This window comes from Motacilla alba, chromosome 12, assembly GCF_015832195.1.
Source record: "Motacilla alba alba isolate MOTALB_02 chromosome 12, Motacilla_alba_V1.0_pri, whole genome shotgun sequence".
Classification (NCBI taxonomy): Eukaryota; Metazoa; Chordata; class Aves; order Passeriformes; family Motacillidae; genus Motacilla; species Motacilla alba.
In genome coordinates this window covers 6,902,474-6,924,545 of record NC_052027.1, presented here as the reverse complement: position 1 = coordinate 6,924,545, position 22,072 = coordinate 6,902,474, and the positions used below count along the sequence as shown (strand labels likewise).

General features: G+C 39.3%; 1 protein-coding gene across 6 annotated transcripts in view; it reads left to right on the top strand.

Annotated features, from left to right (window-relative positions):
* Positions 1 to 21,656, top strand: part of ATXN7 (ataxin 7) — an 86,579-nt gene extending 64,923 nt beyond the window's left edge. For all 6 annotated transcript variants that reach the window (XM_038149323.1, XM_038149320.1, XM_038149319.1 and 3 more), the window contains 8 exons: positions 9,705 to 9,957; positions 10,613 to 10,875; positions 11,618 to 11,700; positions 13,413 to 13,678; positions 14,106 to 14,304; positions 15,180 to 15,301; positions 15,582 to 16,533; positions 17,656 to 21,656. In XM_038149323.1, coding sequence (XP_038005251.1) covers positions 9,705 to 9,957; positions 10,613 to 10,875; positions 11,618 to 11,700; positions 13,413 to 13,678; positions 14,106 to 14,304; positions 15,180 to 15,301; positions 15,582 to 16,533; positions 17,656 to 17,673 — 2,156 coding nt within the window. In that variant the 3' untranslated portion in view covers positions 17,674 to 21,656. The remainder of the gene's footprint in view (positions 1 to 9,704; positions 9,958 to 10,612; positions 10,876 to 11,617; positions 11,701 to 13,412; positions 13,679 to 14,105; positions 14,305 to 15,179; positions 15,302 to 15,581; positions 16,534 to 17,655) is intronic.
* The last annotated feature ends 416 nt before the right edge of the window (positions 21,657 to 22,072 follow it).

Sequence of the window (22,072 nt, the reverse complement as noted above, 5' to 3'; positions counted from 1 at the left end):
ACTTTCTTAATGAAGAAAAGTAGTATTATAACACACTGATGCTAATACACAAAGGTGTTTGTACAAGCCAGCTGCCTCTCTTCTTGGCAAACTTATTATTTTAGTGAAAAAGTAATTTGCTTGGTTTTAAAAATGAATTTGTGTGTAATTTGATAAGTGAGGGAAGACCAAAAATTTCAGCTTTGATTATGGTTACTTAAAATAAGAGCAAAAGCCACAAACTGGTTTTTCCTATTCCTTTTGTCAGCAGATACGTTGTAATTTTTATAAGCGGTTACTTAGGAAAAGTTCCAGAAGTTAATCATTTGGTAAAAATTAGATTTTACTGTCCATGTGCTGGCTTTGGGTGGAAATCAGACCTTGACAGTCAGACCTCAAAGCGCGGAGACTTAGGATGTGGAGACCCATCTGGAAGTCCAGGCCAGTGGAGTGGAGTGAATTTTTGCTGCTGGAAAAGCACAGCAGGAGTCTCTGCCAGGGTGGCAGGGACTGTGTCCCTCAGAGCAGGGAGACCCCAGGGAGCTGCCGCTCTGGGGGTGGTGGGTGCCCCCAGGCTGGGCCGTGTCACCCGCGGTGGGGCGGCTGGTGACAGGCACACGTCTGCTGGAGAAATTGTCCTGGAGCCGCTGGCAAGGCCTGGCAGATGCACAGAGCCTGGGCCCTGGCAGCGTCTGACCAGTGCCGCTGCCACCCCCGGAGTGCCAGCAGGTTTCGGGCCAGGCCGGCGCTGGGCAGCGCTCTGGGGGCACTGGTGGCCGCGGGGCGCCCGAGGCCGGCCCGGATGTGGCCGCACTCCCTGCGGGGCCGCGGCCTCGGCGAGCTCTGTGCACGGCGTGGAAAATCCCACAGCGAGGGATTAAACACTGCAAGCGGCCCCGTGAGCCCTTCTGAAATGTCACCGGAGCCGTCTGGCACGGCTCCAAAAGCGGGCGGGCAGCGAGCTGGCCACGGGCAGGGACAAACCCCGGAGCTCTGATCCTCGGAGCTGCAGGCCCGGCACAGGCAGTGCCCCTCAGCGCCAGACAATGCTTTTTTGAGTTCATTCCCTGCGGAAACCTGAAAAGCCCCAAAAGCCGCAGCTCAGATGGGGAGACTGGCGAGAGAAAAAAATAGCGACCGAACGTTAGACAGCCGATTTCAGTCCCGTCAGCCCCTTAGATAAATTAGCAGCTGTTAATCAAAATGTTAATTAAAGAAACTAGTAAGAGTGTGTTCATTTTAGCTAGTTTTTCTGGGCGTGCTCAGCCGTGTAATTTATAAATCAGAGGGCAAGCACACTCGTGTTGCACTCTGCGGATGGCTGGCTGTGGGCAGGAGGGTCTGGGCTCCAGAGGAAATGGGAAACGCAGGCACAGCCTGCATGTGTCAAGTGCAGTCGTGTTTTTCATTTAAAAGGTTAAACTGCACAAACATTTTAGTTAGCACATCCTAATTACAGCATTGCTCCATTCTTTCAAAAGGAAGTGTGAAAAGGCTGGTAATATTTAATTTGAAAGACACTATTGTGCAGGCACAGTAGGTCTGTGACCTCATTTGACTGTATTAGTGATTTCCCTAGGATTTTGCTGCAGTAAATTTTTAATTAGTGTAAAGTTTAACGTGGCCAGTGTTTTTAAACATGAAAACAGTTGTTTTATGCCAATTGTGATTGATCAGTGATAATGAAATAAGCAGCGATGATCTTTTTTTATCCTTCGAAACTTACTAATGCCTAAAAATGTTTAATTGAGGTAAAGTAATGTAAGGATTTCACTTAAAAGAAGAAACAGAGTTATTTGCTTTCCACTGATGTTGCAAATTGAGTGTTTACATCTCAAGGGATTTCAGATTTTGGAAATTTGAACAATATTGCAATACCAATGATTTGCTTCCCATAGTCCTTTTCCATTGTGAAAGAGCTAAACATTTTGTGTTTAAAACCTCAGAACAGAAAGAGGAGTGCTAGCTGTGCAGGCAGAACCACATGCTGTTCTCATTTCGTGAGTTTTTCCTGCAGGCGGGCACTGCCCCTCCGTGTGGAGTGCCCTCTGGAAGCACAAGGGTTTTCACATCTGTAGGTGAGGCAGGTGAGACACAGGTGTGACAGCAGAGAGAGCCCCAGGAGCTCCCTCTTCACTTCCATCAGCAGAGAGGGGCTTTGAGGTTGGCCAGTTCAAATAGCCATGTGTGTGTTTATATTTTAGTTTTTAGTCTTACAAAGCTCTTGTAGTGTGGCAGTGGATGTCACTAGTTAGTAATGCAGTACATAAGAAAAATATTTGTGGTCAGTGTCTTTTTATCCTCTAGTTTCTTAGTGACAAAATCAAAGAATATGATTTCCTTAGCTGACATCACTATTTTCATGTACACCCTGTGGTATTTCCTCCCATTTCTATGCTCAAAACAAAGTCAACTCCCTCTTGTTGATCTCTTTTGTGTGGAGAGCTTTCCATTTCAAGGTTTTTCTTTTATGCCCATCTTCAGAAATTTGAGTTAGCTGTAGCCCCCTTTGTATTCTGGTTCACTAACCGCTTTTAAGCAAGTTTTCATTGCCAGCACCTTTTCTTTTGTAACAGAACTGAGTCTGACTGTCAACATACAAGATTCAAAGTTTGCTAGGTATAAAGAAATAGCTACAGGGGAAAACATTGAATTCCCAATCTGGTGTGAATAGAAGCATTAGGAAGATGGAAGCCAGGCAGGCATTTGGATAGGTGAGCACATCTGAAGTCATGACAATATTATATTATGTGAGAAGGTCTTCTCAGGAACATTGTTGATGCTGAAGAGGAAGAACATGGTGTTAGAGATGTAAATCTAATTTCTGGGTAGAAAGTGGGCCAAGAGAGAGAAAAGCAGAAATTAGGTGGTGGTTCCCTTTTTTATTTGCATCTTTTAACACACCATTCTTTATTAATCTTTTGCTTACCAAAGTTTTTATTAAACTTTGGAATAATGTTGGGGTGAGGTATTTATTTTGAATTTGCTTTATACGTTTTTTTGAAAAATTGAGGCTTTTAAAATTGTCATTCAGGGTAAACATAAACAGTGGAAAACTGTTGTCTGGTATTTTTGAGAAAGCTGACCCAGAGTGTCAAAGCTGACCCCCAGTGCATCTTGAGGCACTGCTGATCTGTACTGCTTACCTGTCTGATGCTCTTGTTTGTCATCACTGTGACTTTTCTGAAGTTTATTTCAGAAATAAGAGGGGTTTTTTTAATAGTGGAGGAATGACTTAATACCTGCCTTTTAATCAGTGAGGTATTGTCATGTCATCAACAGGCTACACAGAGATTAGTGTCCATCGTGTGGATGTTGTAATCTCTCCATGGCCCCGTTACCATCTAAGACACTCTGCTGTCCTTCCATAATAACTTTGCCATATTTGTATTTCAGTGCCTGACAGATTTACAGGACAGTTACTGACCACACCTCTTGGCAAGTTCCTTGGGGAACTGTACCAGAAGTTTGGGCTTGGATGTTAAAGCCCCCTTGCATTTGGGTTCTCCTGAGCTAGGAGGAGGATGGAGTGAGCATTCTTCTCTGGGTGATGAGGGGAGATGTTCCAACAGTTCATCTCCCTGGCTCCATTTTTGCTTGTGGTTGTGTTCCATGAATAATTTAGTGTCCTGCTTCTATCAGTTTTCCCACACTGCTCTCAAGAGTTCTGGTGGTCTGAGGGGGCTCTGAAGAGCTCAAGCAAAGCTGTTTGGAGTGTCCTTAATTCCAGTTTGCCACTACACAACACAGAAAACCCCAGTCAGTCTGCAGGCTTGGGATGGCACTATGCTTGATGCTTCAGGGGAAAACCCATGTATTTTACAGAGGAATTTTAAATCCTGTGGAAATTGATTACAGAACTACTTGTGTGCTGAATTCAAGGGGGTTTTGAAAGGATTAGTAACAAATAAGGAAAAATGAAAAAAAAAAAAGGTTGTGGAAGGGCAGCAGTTGGGGAAGGGAGATACTTGAAGGTTATTTATTGAAATACAATAATTTAGTGTTATATTCCTAATAACTGTGTTTGCAATCTGCTCCTCACTCTTCTTCCCTGTGATGGTAGTCTTGGCTGTCGGGGAAGTGTGCTGGGTTTGGGGCCATTTTGCAGCAGGTACCATAGAGGAGATGGAATTCCTGGCCAGGTAATGTGTGTTACTAGAGAATTAAAACCCATCCTGTGGTTATACCATAAAAATCAATTTATGCTAAATTATAGTTACATAATTATCTCCTCTTTGAAATATTTCAAAGTACTGAAGTTGTCATTCAGAATCTTACTAGTGAGGATGATCACTTTCCATTTCTACCTCTCTTTTCTTCAGTGGCAGCAACAAAACTGACCCTGCTAATGCATAATTTATTACACCTTTATTGAACATATTTTGCACAGTGATCACTTGTGAGTGGATTTTAGTTCTCCAAAATTAATGTCTAGGAAAATGATGAACTTACTGTGCTGAACATTTCTCAAGTGAGGAAGTGCAAGACATAAGGTTGCCTCAGTATTGCTTGGCCATTATCTTTTTAAAAGATATTATAGATGGCTGTTTCTTAGTGCCACAAGCATACGTGACTGTCAGTTGGTTTCTTCTTGTGGTTTTGCTAGCACTGATAAACTAATAATATCAGCTGCCAGATGCAAACCAATGGTTTTTTATGAAACAGTGAGACAAAGCATCTCAGGACATGACAGACAGTGCTGGTGCCCATCAGGCCCTGTTGGTCTGTCACATTGGTTGCTTGGGCTCCATAAGTGATCTGTTTTGTACCCTTCTTGCTGAAGTGAAGATGGCTTTGTTCAGCTAAGTGTGTAAGATCAAACACCACGCAGTTGGAGTGACCTCATCCTGCCTTAGAGTGGGCACAGAATTGATGGCATGATTAAAGGGACATCAGTGGAAGATTAAGGCAGAATCCTTGGTATCTAGGTCCCGTGATTAGAGCAGGATAATGAAGCAGCAATAAGTGAGTGAGCAGCAGATCAAGCTCCTGCACAGACCAAGCAGCTGCACGCTGCCAGGGTGGCAGCAAAGGAGGAGCAATTTGCCTGCCATGCCTGTGATTGTTTTAGTTCCCAGTTTCTCCTGCAAAATCCTTATGGACCTAATTTTTTTTTAATCTTTGTTGTGATGAGGTCAGTGTGCTGGTGGACTAGAGCTGCAAAAGGGATTTTAGTTGCTTGCTGAGTAAAATCTGGAGCTGTGTTGAGGTGCCCTTCCATAGCAGTGTCTGTGCTCTGCTGTCATGTCACGGATCTGAGCTTCCTGGAGAAATGAGAAGACCGAGGCAATTAGCTCTCTGAGTCAATTAGCTCTCCATTATTCTAGGGATGAAATACTCTTACTGACAGAAAATAAGTATTTTTTTTATCCTCAGGTAGATGATGTTTGTTTTAATATGCCTGTCTAAATTTCTCAGATGACAAGACACACAGTAGCTCAGTATGACAGAGAAAAGGACAAGTTTGGTTTAAGTTTCATGATTATTGTGCTTATACTTTGTGAAACAGACATGAAATAACAATTGCTTAAGCATGAAGGGTTTTTTATACTTTGTTTCAATATACACATCTAATCCTATAGTTTGAGCAGTACTCTTACACTTATTCCACACAATACTCTTAACCTGTGTTAACTCTTTTACTGAATGTTCACTGAAGTTCCAGCATGTCTAGCTGAACCGAAGTTGTGTCTGTGCTCCTGGGTTGCTTTGTACGGCAGCTGCACCAGCACTGACACAGGGCACTTGACTTTTTGCCCAGTACTTATGTAAGGAGTCAGTATAAAAAAAATGGGTTTATGAAACCTGATCTGTACATCTTGTATTTGCTGCCCAAAGCTATTAATTGATGCCCAGAGAGAATGAACAGCACAAAATACTTGCTAGCTTTTGAGAGATAAGCATGAACCTGGGAGGAATGTCTTGAAAATTTTTAAGATTGTTGTTGCTCTCTTTTCTTTTTTTTTCCTTTTTTTTTGGTAAGCATGCAGCAAAGAAAGTGGCATTTTATGAAAAATCAATTTTTTAAATAAAAGGGTATAGTCTTTTAATATATCAATAAGTCATGAATCACAGTAAGTCCAACTGTTAGAAGAATAAGCAGTAGTAGCCAAACACAATGAGAACCTTTCTCTTTTTTTTCCATCTTTTTTTTTCTTTTTTTTCCTGCCCCTTCCAGGTTACTTTTTTGCATTTTATCAGAGATTGCTGCATGCTTAGTAGGAAATAGAATGAAAAATCCCAACAAAATTGGCACCCAGACTAAGGGCCAGGTAAAGCTTTTTTTAAGCTCTGGAAGAGATCTATATTATCAGTATCTATTTTATCAGGAAGTCCTGTGTCCTTTGGCCTGATGCATTTATAATACTTGCTCAGCTGTAGCACAGAGACACTGTTTTTTTTCCAGCTTGATAGTTAACAGTTACCCTGGTCATGGAGCAGAGACATCGTTTGCTGGGATGCCATCTCTTTTCACAGCTTTGTAACTCTCTCCAGCCTTTCTCCACAGTGTCACAATCCTGTTGTACAAATGCAAAGGTGTTTAAAGAGGAGTTTATCTGTTAAAGTTTAGTGTTGAACACAGCTGTCATTTTAGATCAGATTCTTTCCAGTGCTGTGGCGTCAAGGAAGACTTTCTGGTTCTTTGTCCAAAGCCAAAGCTTACATTTTTCTGATATTTAAAAAGCAAAACAAACCAACCAAAAAAAACCCAAAAAACATAAAAATCCAAGCAACAAAAACAATAAAACCCCTCCTTCCCCTAAATTTTAGAGTTTAGAATCATCATATACAGGTGCAGACATGGGAATATCACTTTGATCTGCTATATAAGCAATCGTGATATAAAAAAATTGTTTTCCTCTTTAAGAGTTATGTGAAGGGAAAGGATGTGATTGCCAGCCTGAACACCTGGAGATAGTTATATTTTTAAATGTTTTCAGGCTGAGACAGAATTAATGACAAATGGGAACTATGTTAAATTGGCAGAAGATTAGTAGAATTTATTATTGTAATATGCTTGGCATAAAAAGCATGGTGGTCTTGATTATTCAGTGACAGTTTGTGTAGTAATTTTTCCAGTAAAAACTGTGGCAGTCTGTCTGTAACTATATTCATGAGATCAAACATGCAATTCTTAACACGTCTGTTTTCAAAAATAATATTAGCTTTCTCTGTTAAGATGAGACTTCAGTGCTCTTCACATGGTTTGCAAAACAGTTCTTAGGTAGATTTCATTTAAAACCATGAATGTTATAAAAAGACTGAAACATTAAATATCAGCAAATTGTAGGAGCAGCCCTACTTTAATGTGTATGTATGTCAACAAAAAAAATAGGTTTAGGCAGGTTATGAAAAATGAGCTGAAAATTCTTCTTGTTTTGTTGATAGACAACATAAGTCGTGGTTATTCACAGATGTGAAAAGTGAAGATTTCACAGCCCTGCAGTGTTACTTCAGAAATTGTCCCAGAATTCTAAAAAAGTTAATTTTATGGATTTTTTTCTGGGTGTGTGTGTCTGTATATGGAAATCTTCTGACAGGTAGACTGAAAACTTGTGCACGATCAGCCATTAATCTTAGTTCTCTAGGTGATTTTTTTTTTTTTTGTTATCACCAATTAAAAACACTTTCTATTAAACTCGCTTGAGCCTGTTGAACATTTGTGCAAATAGCCGTAGCATCTCAGTTTGCAGTTGCCAGAAGATAAATACTCCTATTATCCAGATTAATAGCTGGGATTACTATTTTGTCTAGTTTCTTCCTAATTGATGGGATGCAAGGAGGTTGTCAGTTTTATTCTAGTCCCTTCTTCTTTCATCTGCTGGTTTTTTTCAAGAAAGTAATAGTCTCACTTCCTTCAGAGAGACAACGTCATCATAACAAACTCCCAAGGATTGCATTAGTCATCCACTGGCTTATTGGAGGTTATTTGTAACTGTCATAAGCACTTGGATTTTGAATTTTCTAAATATACAGAATGTGGAAGAGTATTGAGTAATGTTTCTCATTATCTCACAGGGTGTAGCATCACTGAACTCTAATGCTCCTCAAATAGTAACTTAACAGAGCTGCTCAGGGATTCTTGCCATTGCTATAAAAAGCCATTTGGCAATAAGCACTGCGTCATACTAGAAGCACAGGCATTTACTAGAGCATGAATATGCTAAAATATTTCATTTACAGACTCTTCAGTGGCAGCTGGTTCCAGAAAACTAAGTGGATGATTTTGATAACTAATTGTTTTAAATAATACAATTTTAAAGCAGTTGTTCCTTGAGATTGCTGATAAGTTACTGAATTTGTTTGGTATTTTTGTTGAGCATTTCACACTTGACTTTTCCACTTCCCGGCAATTACCAATCCAGAAGTGATGAGTACTTTGCAAAATTTTGCGGAGGATTTGTTAGGTAGTTTGCACCCATTGTTGCAGTTAAACAGAGGAACACACAGGAGTTGGTTCAGTTTCTTTCTTAGTCCAAACTCTGTATTTATTCATTATTTTTATTTTTCTAAGCTCATGAACACATATCAAGTGCTGCTTCCAAATAGGTCACAGAAACAAACACAGATGTACTAATTTACATTTCCCAGAGCGTTACAGGCTTCTGCACAGGTTGCACTGGACTTGGCTGTCACTCTTGGCTCTATTTGTAACTCCATGAGTAGCCTGCTGCTTCCACAGCTCACTCCAGTCAAAATCTGTAAGGTGATCCCGAGATTGATCGGTGGTGGATTTGGGCACCTCTAACAATACTTGGCTGCAAAAGAGGTGTTACCCTTGCCTTTGCAGTCCCGACAGACCTCTTTCTTGTGTCTCTTAGACCTGTGGTTTTCATTTACTTGATTGCCAGAAGTGTCTCTTAAGTAGGTGTTGATGACACGGATCCTCGAGCAATCACGGGTGTCCATGTGTCAGTGAGCGCACTGTCTGTTACCTTGCCTGTGTAGGCAGAGCTGGAAGCTGCCAGGTGTTCTGAGAATTCATGGTTCTAAAGAACTGCCTTTACAATAGACACTGTTTTTCCTGAAATGGTGCTAGCGACATAGAAGTTTTCATGGTTTGGTGTTAATTAAAAAACACGTCCAGTGATGGAACCTGATCTCTCTTAATTCAGATACTCAGGTTTTTGTAGAAGAATATCTGTTGCTGCTTTTAGTGGTGCTGCTGCTAAATAGAAACAAGAGGGGAAAATCCCAACCAAACAAAACCAAGAATGCTCAGAAAACCTAGTGTAGGTCAATAGTTGAACTGATGTTCTCAGAGGTGTTCCGTATTGGAGGTCTGGTAGACCATACCAGAAATTTGTCATGAAGTAATAGTGAAAATGTTGGATTCAATATAATTTTGACAATTAGGAGACATACTTACAGATAATTCTTATCCTTTAAGGTAGTGTGATATTTAAGCTTGCCTGGCCTGAGGACAGGGTTCTCTTGGCTTTGTGTGTCTGAGGTCCAGAGCTGATTGTTTAAAATGGAGGGAGAGCTAAGCTTTAGTGGCTGAGATGTGCAGCTCCCAAAGCTTAAAGAGATTCCGGTAACCCTCTGGAGACCAGCACTGAGTGGAACCTCATGGATTACAGAGAGGCTTGAATCCTCTATGCTCTGTGTGTGGCAGGGAACCTCCCAAGACAATAAAGGAAAAATGTTAATGGAGTAAATGACATGAAGTATTTACAAATTCTTTCTGTATGGGAGCTTAAAACCCCTTTTCACTCTTTCAGAAAGAAGACACAGCTCCTCCAGCAAGCCGCCTTTGACTCCTCCCTCCTCTTCAGTATTTTCCCTCATTTCATCTTTCCCTTCAAAAAACAAAGGTAGCAGTGGAAGTGGGAGCAGTCGTTCATCCAGTGGAGGTACTAGTGCATCATCATCAAATTCCAAGCTGTTGAAATCACCCAAAGACAAGCTGCAGATCAGCGGAAACAACAGGTTAATGCATTCGGTACAGCACAGCAAAGTTCCCCATGACAAAATGTGAGTGTGCCTTCTGAAAGAGAGTTCAATGTCATTACTTGCATAGACACTGCTATGTCAAGGAAGTTTCCTTTTGTTTCAGAGCGTTTTTGGTTTAGAAAATAATAATTTTAAACTCCTCCAGATGGTTTCCCACAGCCTAGTCAAAGATTATAGTTAATACTCATATCTGTGTTGAGGAAGAACTCTTGCAAAGCTACATCTTAAATCACCAAGAATAAAGGTCATTTACTAGAGGCTCCTAATTCTTTGATGTAATCTGCATACTTTGATCATAAGGGAGTTTTAACTCTGATTCAGGTTGTTTTCAACCTGCACATGAGAGATGACAGCAATGCTGGTAAAATTTACTGCTACGGAATGGTGCATTTCTCACTGGGTGTAATGGGTCCATTGCAGTTCCTTTGGACAGTTTGCAGTGATGCTCTCTGTCCATGAATGCAAATAATGGTTTCTGAAGTCCCTGGACACTCTGAAGTGTCAGGGAGAAAAGGACGGGAGAGATTATGGATATCATAAGAAATGTGAAAATTAGAAAGATAGTAGGAGGAAGGTTTGCATTTATATTTGGAATAGATCAGGGTGTTGTTAAATAATAACATATTTTGGCTTATTTTTTCCCAATTTTTCTCTCTTTGTTTTTCATAAATAACAGTATGACTCCATCTGTCAAAGTGGAAAAGATTCATCCAAAGATAGATGGTGCCCAACTGAAAGCTGCTGTTGGTCCAACTTGTTCTACTACTGTGAGTTCCTCAATAAAGACTGGCCTTAATTGTCCCTCAATACCAAAGCCACCCTTGCCTTCCCCTGGACAGATACTGAATGGTAAAGGTCTTCTCTCTGTGCCTCCATTTTTGGAAAAGAAACCTGAAGAAAATACGAATAATAGGAAATTTTTACATAAAAGATTGTCAGGTAATTTTTTTAAAATTATTATTAGCTATATTCCTTTTATTAGAAATATATATATGGAAATAAGTTCCAGAAGTAAATAAAAACTCCTGTAATACTGTAAATTGTAGTAAGAGTTTTTAAATATTATAATTTAAATCTATAATTTGACAAACACTTTAAGGATGCAAACACCTTGAAATTGACTTTTCCTTTCAGAAACCTGTACAGATCTCAAATGCCTGTCAGTTCTGACAGTTTTAAAATTACACTCTTGCTATGTCTAAAGATTTTAGTTTCCTTCTTTCTATATGGAAGGTCCAAACGTACACAGAAAACAAAAAAACTAGCACCTGATAAACTGAAAAATGGAAACCCAGTCTGCTCTTTATACTTTTTAACACAATTATTTGAAGTGTTAGTAGAATGGTAGAAAAGTTCTTGACACCAAAGCCAACAAGCAAAAACCCACCATTTGTTTGTCACAATCCATAAATGGTGATCTCTACTCCTATCAAGGAGCATCACATCCTCCTTTGAGGACACTTACAAGTGTTTGTGGACTTGAGATCTGTATTTTAGCACACCATAAGCTTGCTGAGAGTGTAGAAAAATTCATTTGTACAATTTCACTGTGCATTTTTATTTGTACATTTGCCTGTGTCATATTTGAAAAGTTTCCAATAGGATTAATTTTTATGATGAAACTAAATGTTAGTATTTCAAAATGTCTTTTGCTAACTTTTCAATACTGTGTCTTTGACAGAGAGAGAATTTGATCCTGATATATACTGTGGTGTCATTGATGTGGAAACCAGGAAACCTTGTACTAGGTCTTTAACATGCAAGGTAGGATATCTGAATCAGGATAAGAGTATCTGAAGGTTTTATTCAAATTCTTGAGGAACATGATGGAAAACGGAGAACTGCAAATTTGTGCTGTTGGTAATTACCACTGTAAGTGGTACCTCTCAAAACATGTTGCTGAGAACCAAGAGGAAATTGTTTTTGAAGTTCAGTTAATTATTTATTCAGAAAGCATTTCTCAAAGTAACCTGGAGATTTGTATTTTTGTATAAACCCTTTAAACATGGATGTTGACATGGAACAAACTGTGTCACTCCACATGTAGGTAGCGGGGGGCAGCGTGTCCCTCTTTTTGGGGGTAACCTTCCAGTTGTAGATAAAGAATTTTAAAACTCCTCATAAGTGTTGAAAATATTGCTTATGCAGGATTTAAATAATACAAGCTCTTCCCTTCTCACACTCTTTCCTCTCCCCCCAGCAGTCTGCAGCAGGTTCTTGGTAAGAATTTGTGTAAATGCTAATGCTGCAGGTTGTACTGCTACAGCCAGCTCCTGAAAGAGCCATGGAGCACGCCTAGAGGTCAAACTCTAATTTAAACAATCTTAAAAACTTCCAGTCTGACAAAATGTATCCTCTGGCTCCAAAACCCTGGGTGTATAGAGGGCTGTCACTTGCTCCCAAGGAACCAAGAATCCAGATGCCCTGCACTTTGTAAAATTTTGTGCTTTCCTGCCAAGCAGCTCTACCCTCAGTTTGGGAAAGGTCTGGTAAATAAACCACCTACAGAACAAAGGTACACGAAGCTGGCACTAATGACCCAGAGGAACTGAACTTGAACACATTGCCCTTTTGGAATTACAGAGGGGAGGAAATTGTTTTGCTAATAGAGGAGGGGAAAGCTGCAAGATTTTACAAGAGAAATAGGCAAATCAAAAGTGAAAAAGAAAGAGTAAAAGCATTTCTCAAGAACTCTTTAGAATATATTACTCATAAAATAATTTTTGGAATTGCCATTTGTGTCTGAATTATGTGACAAAAATTTTTACCTACTGAAAAGAACCAAATCAAACCCTTTGCGCCATATTAGAAAGGTACTGTGTGTGACTTTAACAATTCAGAAAAATAGCTTTCATTTACTTCACCTTACTTAGAACTGGTGCTGTTTATACACATACACATCTTACTGTCTGTAGTGTTCAGGACACTCAAAGAACTTTGAGTCCTCACTGACTCTGGATTCTGGTGGATGTTTTGAATTCCTCAATATCTATTTGATTACATTAGTTTTCAAGGAATATATTCGTTTATAGAAGGCAGCACAGTACTTTTCTAAATATTTTTCAGGTCTCCCATTAGAAGTCTGATTTTAAACATTATTTTGTTGAATATTTTTGAAATGGAAGTAAATATTTTCTCTTCTTGGTTTTGCAGGAGTTGGCAGTTGAAATATCAATGTAAAAAAAGGTTTTTGCTTCTAGTCTTAACCTTATTAAAAATTTGGCACTTTGGTTTTTAAAAAGAAGTTTGACAGAAACCTTTTACCAAATTGTTTGGCTTGTTGTTCTGTATCAGACAAGGATATAATCATCCACCAAGCAATTTTAAAGTTTGTTTTCTAAGTTGTATTTCCCTTTGTTTACTAAACCAGGACTGTGATGATTTTCTCTGTTTTGGAGCTCTTGACACATGTTTTGAATGTTTGACTTCCACAAATGTCATAGCCTGGGATTAATGATTTATTCCTGGTTCTGCAGACACATTCCTTAACCCAGCGGAGGGCTGTACAGGGTCGAAGAAAACGATTTGATGTGTTATTAGCTGAGCACAAAAGCAAAACCAGGGAAAAGGAACTTCTTCGACATTCGGATCATCATCAGCAGATGCCCCCTCTCAGGGAACCACATCCCTCACCTACTAAAACTTCCCAGGAGCTGCACCAAAATTCTCATGGAGTTACTCTTACAGAATCAAAGCCTTTATTACCTAATAAACCCAAACCTCACCCCCCCAGTCTTCCAAGGTAAGGAAAATCTGCAGATGCAGTGGTATGAAACGAACACTGGGAGCTTGATGAGGTGGATTTTGAGGGAGTGATAGGGATCTGTTGGATGGGGCAGTGTGTTTGCTGCAGGCCTGGTGCCTGTCTGCAATTAGCAATTACCTGCTGAGGGTAACTCCTGGTGAGGAGGGAGTAGTAAAACTACTGTTTGAAGTAGTAAAAGCTGACTTGCAATCAGTGGAAGCGGTTGAGCAACAATTGGGCAACGTTGCTTTTCCAGGGGAACCGCCATATTCTGTCCTTGCCCTTGGCAGGTTACGAGACCGTGGACAACACCAGGGATCTGTTAATGTAGATTTCTTTCTCTCAGTAATAACAAGCACTTAAAGGGTGGAATTTTTAACTGGACTGGGTTCAATAACACCTGGTTACTGCTTGCCTTGCCCAGGCCTCCAGGCTGTCCAGCCCAGCACAGTGGAAATGCCCCCAGTGAGTCTCCTTCTGTCCACGAGTCCCCACACCCTCCCTTGCCTGCAGCTGAGCCAGCATCTCGGTTATCCAGTGATGAGGGAGAATGTGATGAAAAAGAAGAGCCTGTTGAAAAACTGGATTGTCATTATTCAGGTCATCATCCTCAACCAGCCGCTGTACGTTTGCAAAGTTAACCTCAGTCTGTCTCTGGCTCTAATTGTGTAAACAAGTTACTTTGGGGTTTTATGGGTGGTTTTCTGTGGGGTGTGTGATACTTTTTTTCTTTTTTTTTCTTTTTTTTAATCTTTTCCCCTCCCTGTATTTTGGGAAAATTATTTTGTGGCCTAGTAGGCAGCGAAGGTTTAACTAGTTGCAAAATAAGCATTCTAAAAAAATGTGTTCATAGCTCACTTCCCCAATCTAAAAGAAAACAAAATGCCAGAATACTAAAGATGAAATTGCTAACTGCTCTAAAGGGCTGTGGTTTTGGAATAAGTAAACAGTGTCTTTTTGGTGCAATTTTCTTATTGGACTCCCCCCTCCACACCCACATACATTTTTTACTCAAGTTACCAACATCATGTTAAAGATAGCAGTAAGGTATTTTAATATTTAAATTTTGACAAAAGTTAGTTAGTATAACTAAAAGCAAATTTATTGCCCTGGATGTCAAATTTTATTATTTTTAGAAACATACTTCTAGCTGATAGCTGGTAGGTCCTCAGAAGCAGATGTTACATAAATATGTGTCTGTGTGTATAATATTTATACATAAACATACTGCTAAGCTTCTCTGTTTAATCAAAGGATTTGGTTAAAGTAAAATTTGACTTCTTCTATTAAGTATGGGAGTATCAGAAGACAAGAAAATTATCTCAATATACTAAGGCCAAAAATTTAAAATAGTTGTTGGATCATAGACATGAAAACTCTAATTTATTTTTTTTATCTTCTCCTTAAACATCTAAAAGCATATTTATCATAAACAAATTGTTATTCAGAGAGTTGTCACTGAAAGTAGAAAACACCAATAAAAATCATGTCTTTTCAGTTTTGCACATTTGGTAGTCAGCAAATTGGAAGAGGTTATTACGTCTTTGACAAGCGGTGGAACCACATTCGATGTGCACTTGACTTCATGTTGGAGAAGCATCTTAATTCACAGATGTGGAAGTGAGTAGAAGTGAAAGAGTTCTTATTCTTCTTGGTGTTTGTAGAAGTACATGGAACCTTGTGATTCTAGTTAAAGAAAGTAATCTTGTGTTCAGACTGAAGGTTGATGGTCTGGGCTTTACATTTTTTGCAGCAAATAACTGTCAGTTGAATATAATCAGAGGCATTAATCGACCCCAAGATACAATCATTTTAAGGCAGCATTATTAGTGTATACGGGCATTAGTCTGAAGAATGGTGACTATGTGGGGACTATCGTTGTTTTTCTGTTCACCTGCAGGAAAATTCCTCCAGCATCCAGTAACACAGCATCAGTCCGTGCTCCACATCGGACAAACCTGATGCCTGCTTCTCAGCACGGCGTCAGTGCAGCAGGGTTCCTCTTACCCACCACGGTTATGTCATCGCCAGCGTTGGTGTCTCCTTCCTGCGTGTCTCTGAGCGGCAAATCGGTACCGTCCCACGGGACGACGCTAAACGCCAACCCCGCTGCTCTGGGTGCAGTGGATCCCGTCTGCAGTATGCAATCAAGACAAGTGTCTTCTTCCCCTTCAACACCTACAGTGCTTTCCTCTGTACCTTCACCTATGGCCAGCAAACCTCAGAAAATGAAATCCAGCAAATCTTTTAAACCTAAGGAATCTCCTGCTGGCAGTGGCACCTGTAACAGCAGCGGCAGCGTCAGTAGCAGCGGCGGCTCAGGAAAGAAGCGTAAAAACAGTTCCGCACTGCTCGCACCTTCTCATTCCACAGAGTCCTTTAGAAAAAACTGTGTGGTTAACTCTGGAAACTCTGGGGCCTCCTATCATCCGTCAGTGACAGCTTCGTCCCACAGCGTTGGCCTCAACTGTATGACTAGCAAAGCTAACTCTGTTAGCCTCAAACATGACCAATCAGGGAGGGGTCCTCCAACCGGGAGCCCTGCAGAATCCATAAAGAGAATGAGTGTGATGATGAACAGCAGCGACTCCACGCTCTCCTTAGGGCCGTTTGTTCATCAGTCTAGTGAGCTGACTGTAAATTCACACAGCAGTTTTTCACATTCACATACTTCCCTTGACAAATTAATAGGAAAGAAAAGAAAGTGCTCACCTGGTTCAAGCAGCATCAACAGCAGCAGCAGCAAATCAAACAAAGTTGCCAAACTGACATCGGTGAACAATGTTCATGCAAAACACACTGGTGCAATCCCAGGGACGCAAGGACTGATGAACAATTCTCTGTTTCATCAGGTAGGAAATCTTGTCTCGAACTAAGCCAGCATGAAATGCTTCCTCACGTGCTTATAATTCATGTGTTCTCTTAATTATTAAATAGATAGCCAGTTCCAGATCCTGCTCAAGTAAAAGGTAGTTATTTTTGTCCAGTACTCATTTTAAGTGTTTTTATGGTACATTTACTCAAGACTTTTATACATATTCTAAATAAAAAAGCTACGCTTTAGGAAAGAAACCTTAAATGGGATATTTCAGATTCCTTAGATGCTGTTGCCTGTAAATTGCTTTCAGATAAAATTCATTCGTCTTATTTTTAAACCATAATTATAAAAGTGAGTCTCGCCAGCCTACCATGGAACTGAGCTGTGTGCCTCAGCCTGACTCCTTGTTTCTGTGTCAGGAATAAACATTCTACAAAGTGGAACATAATGATGTTGATAACAGAACTGTGATACTGTGATAAAGTAAGCCTATTATCCCAAGATGTCATTGACTAACTTCTTAGTAATAATGAGATTAAATGTAATAAATCAGATAATAAACCTTTTTAGTTGGTAAGGCAAATAGATATGCTATAAAGAAAGCAGATCTCATGAGTATGTAAGATCCCATTTTAAAAATTAGTTTGAGGTTTTGATTTTTTTCAAAACAAATCTCGCTGGAAAAGTAGTGCATTCAGGATCAAAAATCCAAGAAACTTTGTTTTCTCTGCTGCTAAAAACTGAAATCTCTGTAGCTGGAGAGCCAGGAGGTCAGTAAGAGCTTTTTGAGAGTGGTTTCTTAATTTTCAGTTTCAGCCACAGAGGAAGATTTTCACCTTTTTGTGTGTTTACTTAAGAAAAGAAAGCCTTCAGATGGCTGAATTTATTTTTGGACTTATCTAATAATTACTATTTCAACTATGCGATATAAGTAAAAAAGAAATGTAATTTGAGTGAACTAAGAAGGAAAGCATGCTTGAAACCATTACAGCTTCAAAGAAGTTTAGTTGAGGATCTTCAAGTCTCAGAGAGGCCAACCTCAGGTTATCAAGGTTGCTTTGTGCCTGAGATTTTCCCCCAAATATGCCCTTGATAGCCACAAAATAATTTGTTTTCAGTGCCTGCACTGATGGTTCTCTCTTTCCTTGCCCCCAAGCCGAAGGCCCGTCCCTGACAGCTGAAGGCACCACGGTGAGAAACAAACTGGACAGTTTTCACTACAAGCAAAACCTCCATCTGGATTTCTGGACTCCAAGATGCCTTGAGTTTTCCCAACTTCCCATGGTCCTCAGGTGTGGAAATCTACTGGACTGTCACTTAAACAAGGAATTTCCCTGAAGCCATGTCTGTAGCAGTGAATATACTAGAAATGGACACTGGATGAAGTTCAGCCACATAATTGCTCTTATCAGTGTTAACAGTGGTCTGGACTGTTTGCTACAAATCTGTGAGATTTTCCTTACAGGAGTACATCATCTTGCCACTATTTGACATAGTTTGGCTGGGCAAACGAATGTTTTCTGGGGGGAAATAAACATTACTGTGGACTTATTTTTATACTGATGGTGTCTTTTGTAGGTGATAGCTAACCAGACAGACACCCTCAACGGAGAGAGGACCCCGTGACAAGGGGAAAAATGTGTGAGGCACAATGGAAAGAAGCCCTCAAGAAGGGAATATGGCTTTAGTGTTTTTATAGCAATGTTCCTTTAATGGAATATAAAAAATAGCACAATTCAAAAAATAGTCTGTTTTGCCCAGCCTTTTGCAGGTAATTTGGGATAAGAAGCTATCAGGAGTTTAAAATAAAACAAACCCAACAAAACCAGAAAAACTTGTTTGAGGCCACTGCTCAGAAAACAAGTATAAAAATGCCGTATTTGTGTGATACAAAACCTATTTTCTATTCTTTTGAATGAGATTTTATTGTGGAAGAAAAGTTAATTTTGTTCTTTAAAAATTCCAAAAATATCAAACAGACAAAGGCTAATAACCTCTAAAACTCTATGCCCAAAGAACGTATTTATTGACCTATACTGTATACCACAGGCCTTTGGTTTTTTTAAAAGAAAAACTGTATTGATGAAATTAGGCTGGATTTGTCTTCCTCTTCCAGCAGATAAAATTAGCCCTTTTAAAAATGAGTTTTTAAAATATTTAAATATTTTCTAACAACCATAAAGGTCAGTTTCTTTCTGCCTTGTTTGTGTAACAAATTTGTTGATGTGTTATGTCTTCTACCACTCAGTCAGATTTCTTTTTTTAGTCAAAATTCTGGAATAAATGCCAATTTGACAGCAGAGTTCACTGTGAAGCACTGGTTTGTGCATCACAGTCATCCCAGGCCCGCTCAGGCTTTAGGAGCATGGGGGGCTTTGCAGTTTTGTATAATCCAGCCAATTTTTATGAACTATTTTGTCTTGCTTCAAAACACCTCAAAAATTAATTCCGCCAAAGGGCTCTTTGTATTATGGTTTGACTCATCTGGATGTTTTTAAGTTTTTAAACATCAGGTAAAGGCTCAAAACTGACTAAACTTTTATTAAGGGGGCAAAGCAAAGGAAGATGAAATCCTAACGAGGAAGATTTTTATTTTCTGCCTTAAAGGGGCATCAGCTATTGCTGAGAAGAGACAATCTGAGCCTGTCCAGCTGTTCACGTAGCCCAGCCTTCTCCCCATTCTGGTGGCAAGTAGTAAGTACATCAGGGAATCCAAAGCCACTCTGAGTAGCAGTTGCTTAGTTGTTTACCTAACGATGCTTTCAGTTTCTCCTGAACTTCCTATGAAATCATTGTAATACAGCAAAACAACAAGAAGCCTCTATGCAGACACTTTAGCTTTGAATTGATACAAAAGATCACACTGAGAAAGCAATGTACTAGAGACTCTTATTATGCAAACTTTAAAAAAAAAAAAAAACAGTAGACAGCTTTTCAGGAACAAAAGGATTCGTATTTAATAGGATGCCCTGTTGAAAGGATTGTTAGAACTGCAATTGGTTTAATGTAAAAGGAACCAAAGCAAAATGCCACGAAAAGAAATCCAAGTGTATTCAATCCTGCACGTTTGAGAAAAATCCATGCTCTGATGAAAGTCCCTGGGGCAGAGCTTCCACTTCAGGATAGCATCAGTCACAAGTGCAATTTGACTCTTGGTAGAAACAAAGGTAAAGGAAACAGAAATTTGGCAAGATTGGGCGCCGGCGAGTTTGTGATTGAACTGTCCTCTGGTTTTTAAGGTTCTGTTGATCTGAAAGCAAAATGGCAAATTTGTGCTCCTTCAGTAGCATGCAGATGTGTACAAAATGAATTCCTGATGGCTGCTCCTCCAGAGCCAGTGGGTGCAGCCACCTCCTCCATGTGGGCTTGAGCCACTGGAGCAGAGTCCGAGCATAAGTTCTGCCTGCCCTAGACCTGCTCTAAATATTATGTTTTAGATCTTGGTTATAAGCAGAACATTGTTCCTGAAGCTTTTATTGTCACTTAGTTCTTACTGTAAATAATTAAGGAAGCTTAAAATTAATTTTCCTTGCAAAATTGAATTTGCAGTGGCTGGGTTGTTTCTAGACAGATTTTGGTATTAATTTAAGAGATACAGTTTTTATAGTCTTTCCAACTTCTCGTTATGACTCCTGCAGTTTTCTTAACCTAAAAAATTGCTGCAATGATGAACAAAGAATTATACAAGAAAAAAAAACATACTTTTGTATCTTTATTTTGGAATTTCTTGTTCTATTATAAATATTGAAGTATCCCTATTTCAGAAGACATATTTTGTTAATTGATTGTACATATTTAAATATGTATTTTTGCACAGGTCTTTTTTTCTTATATCCAGTTTTGGTACAATTGAGATCATCTAGTATTTATTTATTAATTAATTAAATAAAAAAAAAAGCAAATACCTTTTTATAATTTGAAGTGGTTCACTGCCAAGCCAATAGTTAACATGCCTACTTTGCAATGTGAGGGATGCCTCCGTTTTGTGAAAGCCGTGTCCCTTTTCCCTGTCTCGGGAGCGGGTGGATCCACGCCAAGGATGGCCGAGCCCGGAGCCCTCGAGGTTGATGTGGCATTGCTCCTCAGTTGCCTGACTCCCAGGAGCTCCGTTTAGTTAAGTGACACACTGCTTCTCTTTTTTTAGTGTTCGTGTGCGTGTGTGTGCGTGCGCATCCGTGTGGGTCTCATGTGGTTTAAAACTAACGGAAAAACTGAAAGTGCCTGATATAACTAGTTTTAAGCTTGGACTGTTTAGACAGCTTCTCCTTAAAAGACTTGAATGTTCAGTTGAAATTTTGGAGCTTGCTTTTTCCACCTATATGTAGTATATATATGTGTGTGTGTATATACACACACATACATATATCTATATATCTGAAATTGATGAGATGGGTTGACAAAAGAAAGCAAATTATACTGGTAGATTTTGTAAAATCTTTTAATTTGAATACCTTATGTTGGAACAATCCCATTGATAACTCCTATTTAGTATAATGCCAAGAGTTTGAAATATGGTTTTAACCAGCAGTTTATTTAACTGTCTCATTTTGGGAAGGGGGGGAGCAATATTCGTTAGTCAAATAATTTAGAAAATGTTCCAAATTGTTGGTATTCCAAAACAATGAAAAAACCCGTAGTAAGTACCTCTTAAAAGCATGAAAAAAATAAAGATGTGATTTCCAAATGACATTTCTAAGGCAGTTGTCTTCCTGTAAGAGTTCTCTTGCCAAGGAATCTCTCGTCTTTTACTCATTCTGTCCTGGAGGAGGGAATTGGGCTTAGAAAGATTCTTAAATGTTTCACTGTTCAGCAGAAAATAATCATTTTTACCTTTTGTGCGAGATATTTTATGTTTTAAAGATAATTTTGAAATGAGCACTACATAATGTCAATGTGAATGTAGGCCTTGGAAGCATCTTGCTCGGTGTTGAGCCTGGTTCTAAAAGCAATCTCCTGTGTAAAATGTGTGAATAGTTTGATAATTTGTATACATAATCAAGAGCATCTGATCAGCTGAACTCTGTGTTGGCTGCTGTATAGTACATGAACAAATGTCATGGGATAGAAAAATTACTTTGGATATTTAAAAGAAAAATAAATATATAGTCTATTTGTTTTGTAACAAGTTTCTGTAAATAAAATAATTTATACTATTTATAAGAAAAAGTTGTGCTTTGCTTCATGGAAAAGATTAGTTTGTTGAACAAACATGTTACTAAACAAGGCAATAAAATTAGGACTTTTCAATAAATGAGGTTGGTTGCATGGAATATATTATATGTTTCTGCTTCATTATAAAATCCTTCGCTATTAAAGGAAAACATTATCTGTATCGGTGCCTATGTGAACTAATTTCAGAATTGGATGTGGTCAAATTCTGTCATTGTCCCTCAGCATCATGAGTCAGCCCCGGTGGTTTGGAGCTTTCCATCCTGCAGGGGGCTGGGCTGGTACCTGGTTTTGAGCGGTGTCTGTGTCACCTCTGCAGCATTTTCCTGTGCAAAGGACCTTCTGTTACTTAAGGTTCACACTTTATATTATTTTTCTAATCAGAATAATGAGCAGCAGCCTTT